Raw genomic sequence first — 12,153 nt, forward strand, 5'->3', positions numbered from 1 at the left:
AAAATCTAAATGAGAGGCTAGTTTTTCGGTTTTTTTTTATTAGAACTGGAATTAATTATATTTATAACAAATTTGACTATTTAGAGATATATAGATTTTATTTCCTTATATTTTTTTCTTGTAGATTGTATAATAGGGCATATCTTCTCAATTCCCATTTTTATTATAATTATCAAATGTGTAACCAAAATAAGCATATTTTTAACATAACAAAAAGATTATTTTACTCCATTTAAAGAAATTCAGAAGGATGAAACTGCAATTCAGAGTTCATTTCTGACCGTCATCCTTTGCTCAACATTAGAAAGAAACTTTTTACTCTAAATTTTGGATCTCTGGACAACAGAATTGATTTGATCAGGTAACTTTTGTTGAAAATTGAGATATTCTACTTCACTCTTTCTAAAAATTCAACTATACAATAATTAATGTACTAGCACGATACTAGGACAACAATTCTGAAACGATTTTAAGAAAACTTAACTTAGCAGTACAATAATTAATGTACTGCATGATACTATTAAGGCAATTCTGTAGTGACAGACCACAACATACTGATTACATTAATCTCACAACATTGCAATGAAAAACAGCATGTATCTTGGTTAAATTGCAATTTCTGCTCACTCAATAATTCCTTTTGCTGCTCTGCTGAACAAGTTGTAAACCTGCTTTGATGAAAGACCAATCTTTTCCAAGTCACTTAGCTGCAAAAAACAGACAGCTTAGCTACCTTCACTCATAATTCAAAAAAACTTGTTTAAAGTAGCATAGAAAAGCTTTCCTTACCCATTTTAAAGGGCTTGTTTCTCTAAGTTCAATTATGTATTCTGTCATCTTCGATCCAATACCCTATAACATATACATACAATAGTTGAAGATATATAGATAAGAAGATTAGACAAAGAACTACATTGTATTACTCAGATAAACAGTACCTTTAGGCCTAGTAACTCTTCTCTGCAAATACAATATAACCAATGAAGAAAATTAGTTTTTTTTAAAAAAAAAAAGAGAATATATTAAGAAATGAAGAGATTCTGACATGATATAACTGACCTGCTAGCCGTATTTAAGAACTCGATATATTCTTGAACGAGAGAGCTCTACAGAAAAGATTTGTCAAGTCAGAAGAAATGGCTGAGATTAGGTCAATAAAAACTTAAGTAGCATGAAACGTATATACCTTCACGTTAGAACTCCACGCATTAAATTTATCCCGTGGAGTGCCAACATTTTGGGGAGTTTTTGGCTCATATGATAAGGAAAATTGAGCCTTGATCGCTTCTGGAATTATATTGGAACTGATGGGGGAGAGGACCTTTCTTAAAGGGCTTTGCATTGCAGTTTTCCTCTCATTACTTGGAGATAATCCGATGGTATCGACAGAGTTTTCGACTGTTGTAGTCTCTTCCTTGCCGGATGATTCTTCTACAAATCCGATACATTAAATAAGAACGTCTTTACGTCTCAGTTCTCATACAGTACTAGGCTAAGTTGTCAACAGATTTCGTACTTAAATAACATACCAGCTAAGTTCATAGTTGGTTTCAACATGATCTGCTCAATATCAACAACATCTTCATTGTTGAATAAATTTCTGGAAGTCACGGATAAGCCCCTGCATGTATATGTTTAACAAATCAAGCAGTGAGTGTATGAAGTCAGGCTGTTCTGATGGGGTATTCAAGTAGTAGTCAAGTTATTCTATACCTGTCTTTGGTATTAGAAGGATCATCTTTGGTAGAATTTTTTACTTTGCAAGAGCTGTTGGAATCAAGCTTCTTCATAGAGCGTATGGAACTGGGTGTTTTGCCTACTAATCGAGAAGCGAATGGTCCCATTCTTTGTGCACTCTTTGTCTTGCCTTTTGATTCAAGCCAAGCTTGCAGTTTTGCTTCCATATCAACTTTTTCCTTTGGTGTCTGTAGCTTTTGAGCTGAAGAAACGACATTTGAAATATGACGAGACCTAGCAGCCAAGCTAACGGTGTGAAGAGATTCTTGATACTCTCCAGGATTCTGTTGATGAAACAAGGAGAAGATTAATCAAATTTTAGAAAAATTGTGAATAAAACAAGCAGTCAAAATGCTAAAAACTGAGAAATCTGTACCAGGCAAGCAACCATCAAGGCACGGCTAGTCCCACCAAGAGAGTCCTGCAATATTCTAGTCAATTTGCTTTCTCGATAGGGCACTCGGGGCAGCTTGTTGTTCAATGCATAAATCACATTTGACAAAGCAAATAAGGACTGGTTGATCTTAGCACTCTCTTGGAGGCGAATGCCTTCATTGCAGGTCCTCCTATTATCCTCATTGCCTGCTAAGTCTATGAGGTTCAGCTTCCCCATCAAAAAAGGCCTAGAACCATCATCACAAGGAGTGGAAACAGCAATCACTAGGACACCATGGCTTCTACTGGAAACATCATTGAGACCAGTATGTGCAACTTTCCTTCTCTGAATTCCACAAGAGAAGACTTGATGGAATTCAGACATGGTATTAATAGGCACCCGAGAAAGGCCCCTTAGATGAATCTGCCCATCTTTGTCATCCAAAATTGAAATTTCTTTGGTTTTGACTTCTAAAAGATCGTAGCACCTATCCATGTAGACCTCATAGTATGAAATCTCTGCTATGCACCCTGTGCTTCGGCATATTGACAAAATTGTAGACATGGCCAAAGGCATTAGACCAGGATGCTTTTCCGTACCCTGCATTTGCAACATCAAATACGTGCTTCATCTCTTCACAGCTAACATAATATCACCTTAAATGCAAGTAATTAAAAGGAACAACAAAACATGTGCTTCATCTCTTCACAGTTAACATATTATCACCTTAAATGCAATTTTAATTGCATGGATTAAGGGGTTTCAAAAGATTGGACTTTGTGATGAAATTTAATTTGGAAAAATCATGGCTTGTATTGAAATACCTAAAGCAGTAGTTTCTCGAAACTTCCACTGGTTCAATTACAAATATATGTCGTCCACACATGGCATTCGACACATGTTGGGTACTCAAAGACCTAAGGTCTCTACCGTAACCAACAAGTCAAGGCCTAGAGGCGAACGGTTTTGGTGCTTCTAAAATTTTGATTTATTCCTTGAACTGTTCAGAAAATTTTAATTATGCCCTCTCAAATTTTTTGAAAATTTTAAATCTCACTTCAAATTTTTGAAAATCTTATTAATTTCACAAAAAAATTTAAATAATTTTTAAATGATTCTCGTTCAACTTTTAAAATTGTACCGTGCCTCTAAATCTTAGTCTCAGAATCCGCCACAGCAGTAGTTAATGATAGACATAAGAGGTCCGTACCTGCATGGTGTAAGTTTTTCCACTACCAGTAGCCCCATAAGCAAATACAGTAGCGTTGAAGCCATGAAAGATTCCTGGAATTAAAGAATTAACTTCTCTGTAGAATATCCTTCTGACATTATCATCTTCTTGGTCAAAGAAAGAATCCAACTTGTAGCTTTCATTTCGGCTACGAACCAACAAGAAAAACCATAATTAAAAAAAACCAAACGTATTTTGTTTGCTCAAACATCAACCCTCCCCCCACCCAAAGATTCAATATCTTACCTGGTGTTAGGATCTTTAAGATGAACAGAAACTTCATCAGAAGATTCATTATCTTGATGATCAAGAAGAAAAATGCACGACTTCGAGTTGCCATTCCTTGCGGTAATCTCTTGAGGTAGAAACGGACGGACTCTGACCACCACCCTCACCTTTGAAACCGTGGCTTGTTTCGAGGGAGTACCTAATTTAACGCTTTGGGTTTCCATTAAAACAGAAAAGTTTGGGAAAATTCGATGAGAAAATGTTAAAGAGAAAGAAAGTGGATAGAAGCAGTTGATAGAGGGAAAAACCAACGTTGTTTAGATATGGGGATTCTGGATTTTAAACTATGTGACCGTTGGGAAATGCAAGGAAGGGTCAGGCCATTTGAATTTGTCTCGTCCGTTGGGTTTTGCGGGACCCACCAAGTTTAAAAATATAAAATTACTTGGTAGGTAGGGTGAGTGTTTGATTAAATCTAGTGAAAAAATTTCAAGATAATTAAGTTGATGAGTCTTGTTCTATCATATTAATTTAATTTGAAATTTTTTCAAATCGATTCAAGTGAAGTGGTCGAGTTAAATTTAAAAAAAATTAAACATGTCAAATTAAAATCTTATTATAATATAATATAACTAATTCTATGTTTGCACATAAATTTGAAACCATGCATATTTAAAAACTCTTTTAAATAAATAAGAGAAAAAATTAAAATATTTCAGTATGACAAACTTGAATCGTTAATTTATTTATTTAGGTTCTAAAATTATTGATGTAGAATTTTTTTTTATTTTTTTAACTTTTTTATATATTCTTTATAATTTTTCTATAATTTTTATTTTTTAATTTATATATATTAAAATATAAATATTTTGAATTTTCTTTTAATTTTGGTTGAGAGTCTAATTTGCTCATTTTCAAAATTGTCAGGGACCAAAGGAGTAATTACACTAATCTATTATTTGAGTTATTCTAATTGTAAATTTTAACTTGACTCGAACTCAAATTGATTCAAAAATGTTGTAGGAAAACAACCGAATAAATTTATTCGAATTGACTAAAAAATTGAATATTTAAATTCGATTAACTTGAAATTCAAAAAAAATATATTTTTAGTCAAATAAAGTTTTATTCACCCTACAATCAAATTGGAGGAAAATGAGAGGGCTTGAATGCAAAGATCGAAACCTATATAGTTTGTTTTTCAAATTGCCTATAACTAAAAGGATCGTTAACTTTATTTTTCTCTTGCAGGCTATTCTTTTGAGGTAAAATTCAGGACATTTGGAAATTTTAGTATTTTACAAATAAAAAGAAAATACTAGGGAAGTTTATTTTTCCAAGAAAAGTATACAGCATTAGTTAAGTGGAGTAAAATAACTAGTGTAGTTTACCATGTTTGATATTGGGTTTTTTTTTGTTTATATTAAATTATAGAGTAAAAGCAAAAAATATTTTAAATATTTTATACTTTTAAAATTTAATCTTATTTTTAGTTTTAAGAGAACGTTTGGTTGGTTAAATATAACATTACGGTTCGTAATGTCATATTCATAAATGAGATTATAGTGTTTGGATTATCAACATTCCAATCATTCTGTAAACTTACAGTACAGAATAGTGTGAAGATGTCATAATATAAGGTGTGATTTTATCACAACCCCTTAAATTATCTAAGATTACAGGTAAAATCTAACATTTAACGCAAAAATAATCTTTTATTTTATAATATTAACCAATATAATTTTAATAGTTAAAATAGCAATGGCTTATGTATTTTATTATTTTCGTTTGTTTATATGATTACATTTTCCTACCCAAAAAGAAAATACCATTCATATTTTCAAGAATTACATTAAATGAAGAAATTTTTAGAAGTAAAAGTTAGTGAATAAATTGACTTTTGAATTTTGAAATTAATTTATCATTCCAAGAATATATTTACTGAAATATTTTCCCTATTAACATGGTTAGGATTCTTACATCACATAATTTGATGCAATTTTGTGTACTCCATTAAATGTTAGAATTTTACATGAGAATTTTGGGTTCAGTGTTGTGAATTAGGATAGGTGATTGTTGAATTGATTTCATATAATAAAATCAATATGCCATTGTTTAATTTTCACTCAATTATAAAAAAAATTTATTTAGGAATTAAATAAAAAGTTTACAATTTAAGCACTTACGTTATATAATTCGATCATTTCAGTCATTCCTGTTAAAATCACAAATGGCAAGCTAACGTAACAGTTAAAAAATTAATATAATAACAAATTTAACCCTTGACTTTTATATATTATATCAATTTGACCATAATTTTAAAAAATTAACCTTTAAAAATTAAAAATATTCTCAATTTGGTCCTAATTCTAAAATTTTCAAAGAAACATATAAAAATACATGAATATTTTAAAATATAATAATAAATTTAAATTTTATATTAATCTTAAATAAAATAAAAGTCTTCCCCTCCCCTTCCCTATCCTTCCAGATCAAATCAATAATTTATGTATAAGATTTTTCTTCCTCAAACGGATTTTTCTCTTGCTAATTTTACAGCAGCAGAAGGGAAGAGGGACGAGGTGGGGATGAGGATGGGGACGGTGGAATTATTTAATATAATTATAATTATAATTATTTAATATTAATATAATAACAATGATTTAATATTAATATAAAATTTAAATTTATTATTATATTTTTAAAGATACTTATGTATTTTTATATATTTCTTTAAATTTTTTTAGAATTAGGATCAAAGTGAGAACATTTGTAAATTTTAAGGGTTACTTTTTAAATTTATGACCAAATCAATTTAATATGTAAAATTCGAAGGTTAAAATTTTTATTATACCAAATTTTTTAACTGTCAAGTCAACTTGTCATTTGTGATTTTAACGGGAGTGGATAAAATGACCGAACGACATAACATGGGTGTTTAAATTGCAAACTTTTTATTTTGAGTGCTTACAATGAAAATTTTTTATAATTGGATGATTATATGTATACTTTACCCTTAAGTTATTATAATTTTACCAAAAGTTTGAGACTAAATAATGTAAAGGAAGTGAATTTGTAAAGACAAAATTCTATAATAAGGACAATAACGTAAAAATTACTTGGAGGTAATATTACATTATGCCAACCGAACATCTGAATATTACATTTCAACCAAATAAACCAAATAAGGTAATACTACATTCCACCTGTAATCTTACATTCTCATAATCCTATTACAAAATATAATCTAAAATTCAACGAACCAAACACATCCTAAGAATTTAACCCTTCAACTTTTGAATTTAAAAATTTACTTTCAAATTATATATAATCACGTAACATTTTAATTGAAAATTTAATGATATCAATAATTTGAGCTAATTAATAATACTATAAAAATATAGAAATCAATTTATATTAAAAATTTAAATATAATAATTAAATTTCAAATTTAAGTATAAAAGGCACAAAAATTAAAATTAACCATTTTTATAGTGAAAAAAGAAAAAAAAACACCATCGTGGTGCATCCAACTGTGAATGAAGGAACGCCCTTAACCTTCTATTAGCATGATTCATCCTGTGATTTGAGTTGGGTTAATTTTTTGTCTGTGTCAAATCATTTGGAATTTAAATATTAAAATATACTCTAAGTCTTATATATTTCATATATTTAGATTTTAATCCCTTACTTTTATTTTTAAAAATTTAACCTTCTACTTTTTGGATCTAAAATTTGTTTTTCAAATTATTTATATATATGTATATATATCCACAAAACATATTAATTGAAAAGTTAACGATATTAACTATTTGGATTAATTAATAACATTATAAAAATATAGAGACCAAATTATGTTAGAAATTAAAGTAAAAGGATTAGATTTCAAATGTAAACATAATAGAGGCACCAAAAATGAAATCTAATCATTTTTCTATAAGGTAAAGAATAAAGAAAACATGTTAAAATTCGACGGGTAAAATATGCTTTAAGTTGCTATACAGTTTGTATATTTGGAATTTAATGTCCCAACTTTTATTCTTAAGAATTTAATCTATCTACATTTCAGATTTAAAAATTTAGGTTTAGTTTTTATCACCATTAAAATGCTTCTATTAAGTCTACTGTTGTGATATTTTAAAATTAAAAAAATATTAAGTCATGTAACAATAAAAATAACATTGAAATTATTTATGTGATTTTTTTTCCTAAAATACTCGTTCGAACTCGTTGTGATAAAGTAATTTTTTTTTGTTGGAATCTTGTTCTTAAGAATAATTGGTGTCAATACTTTGATTGAAATAGTTTACAATATTAACTCTTTAGACTAACTATTGACATTATAAAAATAAATAGACCAAATTATATCAAAAATTAAAATATATAGGTTAAATCTCAAGTTTCAACCCACTATAGGATCCAATATTAAAATTTGACTGTTGTCTTATAAGATAAAAAAATACAGGACAAACCCAAAAAAAATGGAGCCACATGTCACTCTCCAAAACCCTAAAGGCATTTAAATTATACATGACCATCTAATGTTTTAGTTGAAAATTTAACGATATTAACTATTTAGACTAGTAATTAACATTATAAAAATATATAATGTTTAAATATTAAATTTAGGCATAATAAAAAGACCAAAATTGAAATTTAACTATTTTTTTGTATGAAGTAAAATAAAAAAGCACCAATGGTGTAGCCTTCTTTTTATGCATAGTTATATTGAGCATAGTATAGGGACCAAAATCATAAATTGACCATTTTCATGTAATATAAAAAGAGTAAATAACACTAATAGTCACCTAACTATTAGGATTTGTTTTTTTTCATCCAACTAAGAAAAGTTACAAAATTGTTACCTAACTATTCGACTTTTTCTTTTTTGGTCACCCAACTATTTCAAATTTTTCTTTTTAGTCACCAACCGTTAAATTGTTAACGGAAAGATAACTTAGTAGATTTTAGAATTGGCAAAATAACAACTTTAACTCTCAACATTTATAAATTGTGTCAATTTAGCCTTGATTCTAAAAAAATTAACCTTCAACATTTACCCATCGTGTAATTTGATCTCTTTTTACAATTTTACTTTTTTTTTTGTGACATTGAGGGTTAATTTTAAAATAATGGGAAAAGATGAAAATTATTGTCTTGAATTTTTAGGTTTTTTGTTTTTGGTATATTTCCAACCAAAATTAGTTGATAGATTTTTTAAAAAAAAATTTAGGTGAAAGGGTCACAAAGAAAAGAAAAATTGAAAAAAGAGACCAAAGTACACAATGCGTAAATGTTGAGGGTTGAATTTTTTAGAATCAAGACTAAATTGACACAATTTATAATGTTGAACAGGGGCAAAGCAAAAAAAAAAATTGGGGGGGCAGAAATAAATTGTATATTTTTATGATAGAAAAAAATGTAATTTTACCATTTTAATAGCCTATATTTTTATAATTTTAAAAGATTAAATCAAATTTTTATCATTTTTGGGGCCAAAGTACAATTTTACTATTAATATTTTAAAATTTTATAAACTTCAAAAGGGAGTCTAAATAGAAAATTTTCCATTTTAGGGAGGAGCCAAGACCCTACCAGCCCCTCCTGGATTCGCCACTGATGTTAAGGGTTAAAGTTGTTTTTATGCTAATTTTAAAAGTTATCGCTTTCTTTATGTTATCCATTTAATAGTTGGTAACCAAAAAATTAAAAACTTGAATAATTAATGACCATTTTGTAATTTGTTGACCAAAAAAAAAAAAGCTTCCTAATAATGGAGTGACTACAAGTGTAGTTTATCCATAAAAAAAATTTATGCGAAGTTGAGGACACATATAAACTAGAGGATGTGTTTGACATCCCTTTTATATGAGAAATTATTTAATGAACATTTCTTATCATATCATCCATGGTCCCCACCAATTGAAAATAAACAAATCAATCTTTTGTTAGCCCAACTATATATATGATGTGAATAAAAAAAGATGATGTATTTATTTTTAATTGGTAAGGATCATCGATGATGTGGTAAGGAGGGTTCATAAAATAATTTCCCCTTTTATATATATGTATATAGATTTAATTTTGAGAATATTCTAAGGATTAAAATTGACATTATACCATTGTTTTAAAATCTCAAAAAGAAAAGGCTTTATTTGTTTATTTAGAGAGGTGTGAAAAATGGTTTGGATGAATGTTTTTCTTGAATCAAATCGGTGGTGAAATCAATTAAGTTACTAGTTCACTGGTCAAATTAAAAAATTACTAAAAATTTAAAAAGTCTCAATTCAATTAATTTAACCGTCAGCTCAATAGGTTTTTCTAGCTAATTCAATCAATTCGTACTGATTCCCGATTTAATCAGCTCAAAATCACTCTCTAAATCGATATCTCAATCAATTTTCAATTTGTCTAATCAATCCTATTCGAATAACATTGGGTTTGACACTCTTATTATGTATATCATATAAATACAAATAGTACAAACATCATCCCTAATCAAACAGCCTATAATCTCATTCTTAAAAGACATGAAAAATGTACATTAACTTGAGCTTAAATTTGGTGTTGCAATTATTTTATATTTTATAATAATAAATATTTTATTTTTAAAAAATAATTTTCGAATAATCATGTTGATAAACATGGTCCAATATGTGATTTTTTGAAAAGAAATAACACATCTTTCGCCAAAAGAAAGTGTGAAAAGGACATATACAATAACATGCCATTCTTCATTATCTATATAATAAAATTATTTCGTTGTTTACAATTTTATTATAATCTAAAAGTATAATAAAAATGATTTTACACTTCAAAATCTGATTTAATTTTCTAATTTTGTCGTTCTTTACCCTTTTCTTAATATCTTTTCACTTTAAAAATTCACCACTTAATTAATTTATTCTTAGTAAATTAAAAGTATGACTATTCCATACATTGTTATAAGGATGGGTTTGGTTAAAAGAAACGTATACTTATTCCTATAATAAAATTATAAAACTTAATATTATCCTATTCTCATTTTTCAAATTTTGATGTTTAATTAATATAATATAATATAATAAAATATTAGCATAAACATATTTTGTTAAATTATCGAATTTAGTTTTTTTAAATTTATTTACTTTATTTTAGAGGTGACCTATTGTGTTTCTACATTAGATTCAACTCGGCTTAAAAAATGAGCCCTAAAAATTTTGTTCAATTTCAACCCGAATTATAAAAACTAAACTAAAACCTCTGACCTACATTAAATTTTTTAGATTATTTTATTATATACAAGAAATTTAAGTACAACAAAGGTATATATCAGTGTTTTAAAAACAAGATAAAAACTCCAACCATTCGAGTCTTTACTTCCAACCGACCGATTCAACTTAAAACGGTAATTGTTTGACTTTTCAAGAAGCCTACTTGCATTGTTAATGATATAATAAATTCAGACTCATCGCTATATTACAAAATAAAAATTGAATTTGTGCTTCTCCTCTGGTTCTCCATCTTCCTCTTTGGTTATTTTTTTTACAAAAACTTTTCTAAGATTTTAGAAGAGTTAAATAAATAGGTGGTAATACATTGATAATTTTTTAGTTTTATTTTTTTTTCTGGGTTTGTAAATGCAAGAAACCAAAACTCTAGTTCAAAATTATCCCACATAATGGAGATTTAGAAATAACCTATACCTTAATCTTAATTTGAATGGGATTGATTGGTGGCACAAGGGGACGATGACGACTGAAAACTGGAGCGGAGAAGGCGATGACAGTGGTGAATGTCGGTGATAGAGGAAGCAGCAACTTCACCGGCTAGTGAGCGGCACTAAGACAGTTAGGGATTTTTGGTGAAAATAGGAATTGATTTGGGAGATTTGGGAATAAGGGTAAAGGCAAAGGGATAGGGCTGTTGTATTGTAAAACACTCATAACGGCTAGGGTAGGGCCTTGGTGAATATAAATTTGTTATTAAAAGTAATTAATTTATTTGGCTAACGCCGGGTTGGGCTGAAAACTGCTCATCCAAGACTTGATCTATTTAAAAAACAGACTTAATTTTTATCTAAACTCATTTATTAGATGAGCCTTTAAGCCCGATCTGATTCATAATCAGAGTTAACAAGTTTAGTTTAATGTTTTTCTAGTCTCAATTTTCATATAATGATAAATTATGATAATTCTTGCTTTTATTACAATATATTAATAAATAAATATAATGTTGAAACAAATTTATAAATTATAATTATAATAATTTAAAAAAATTGATTGCATCGCCAATCAATTAACTCTTAAAGTTAATATAAAATTAAAATAATCGTAATAAATAATGTAATAATTAATAATTAATAAGTTGATAAAAAGTATTTCAAAGTTAAAAAAAATATTTAAAAAATATTTTTAATTAGACGGATAAAATTGATTAAAATAATTAAAACAAATACATTGATTAAAATAAGAACATAAGCATAGTTGAGTGACCATTTGTAGAGTTTACCCTTAAATTAATGCTTATGATATATGTTAATATCTATAACAATAAATAAAACAAATGATGAACGTAAAAATTTAGCACTCAAATCAACCTA

The 12,153-nt window shown here is 28.0% G+C and overlaps 1 protein-coding gene across 1 annotated transcript; it reads right to left on the reverse strand.

Annotated features, from left to right (window-relative positions):
* Positions 1–207: 207 nt before the first annotated feature.
* Positions 208–3,905, reverse strand: LOC107948900 (kinesin-like protein KIN-10B). The gene is made up of 10 exons (XM_016883558.2): positions 3,591–3,905; positions 3,324–3,492; positions 2,114–2,713; positions 1,714–2,021; positions 1,530–1,621; positions 1,187–1,431; positions 1,060–1,106; positions 939–960; positions 790–852; positions 208–707 (listed from the first exon to the last, which is right to left on the reverse strand). The coding sequence occupies exons 1-10, from the start codon at positions 3,794–3,796 to the stop codon at positions 624–626; spliced, it is 1,836 nt and encodes a 611-aa protein (XP_016739047.1). The 5' UTR covers positions 3,797–3,905; the 3' UTR covers positions 208–623.
* Positions 3,906–12,153: the final 8,248 nt, after the last annotated feature.

This window comes from Gossypium hirsutum, chromosome A04 (genome assembly GCF_007990345.1).
Source record: "Gossypium hirsutum isolate 1008001.06 chromosome A04, Gossypium_hirsutum_v2.1, whole genome shotgun sequence".
NCBI classification, from domain to species: domain Eukaryota; kingdom Viridiplantae; phylum Streptophyta; class Magnoliopsida; order Malvales; family Malvaceae; genus Gossypium; species Gossypium hirsutum.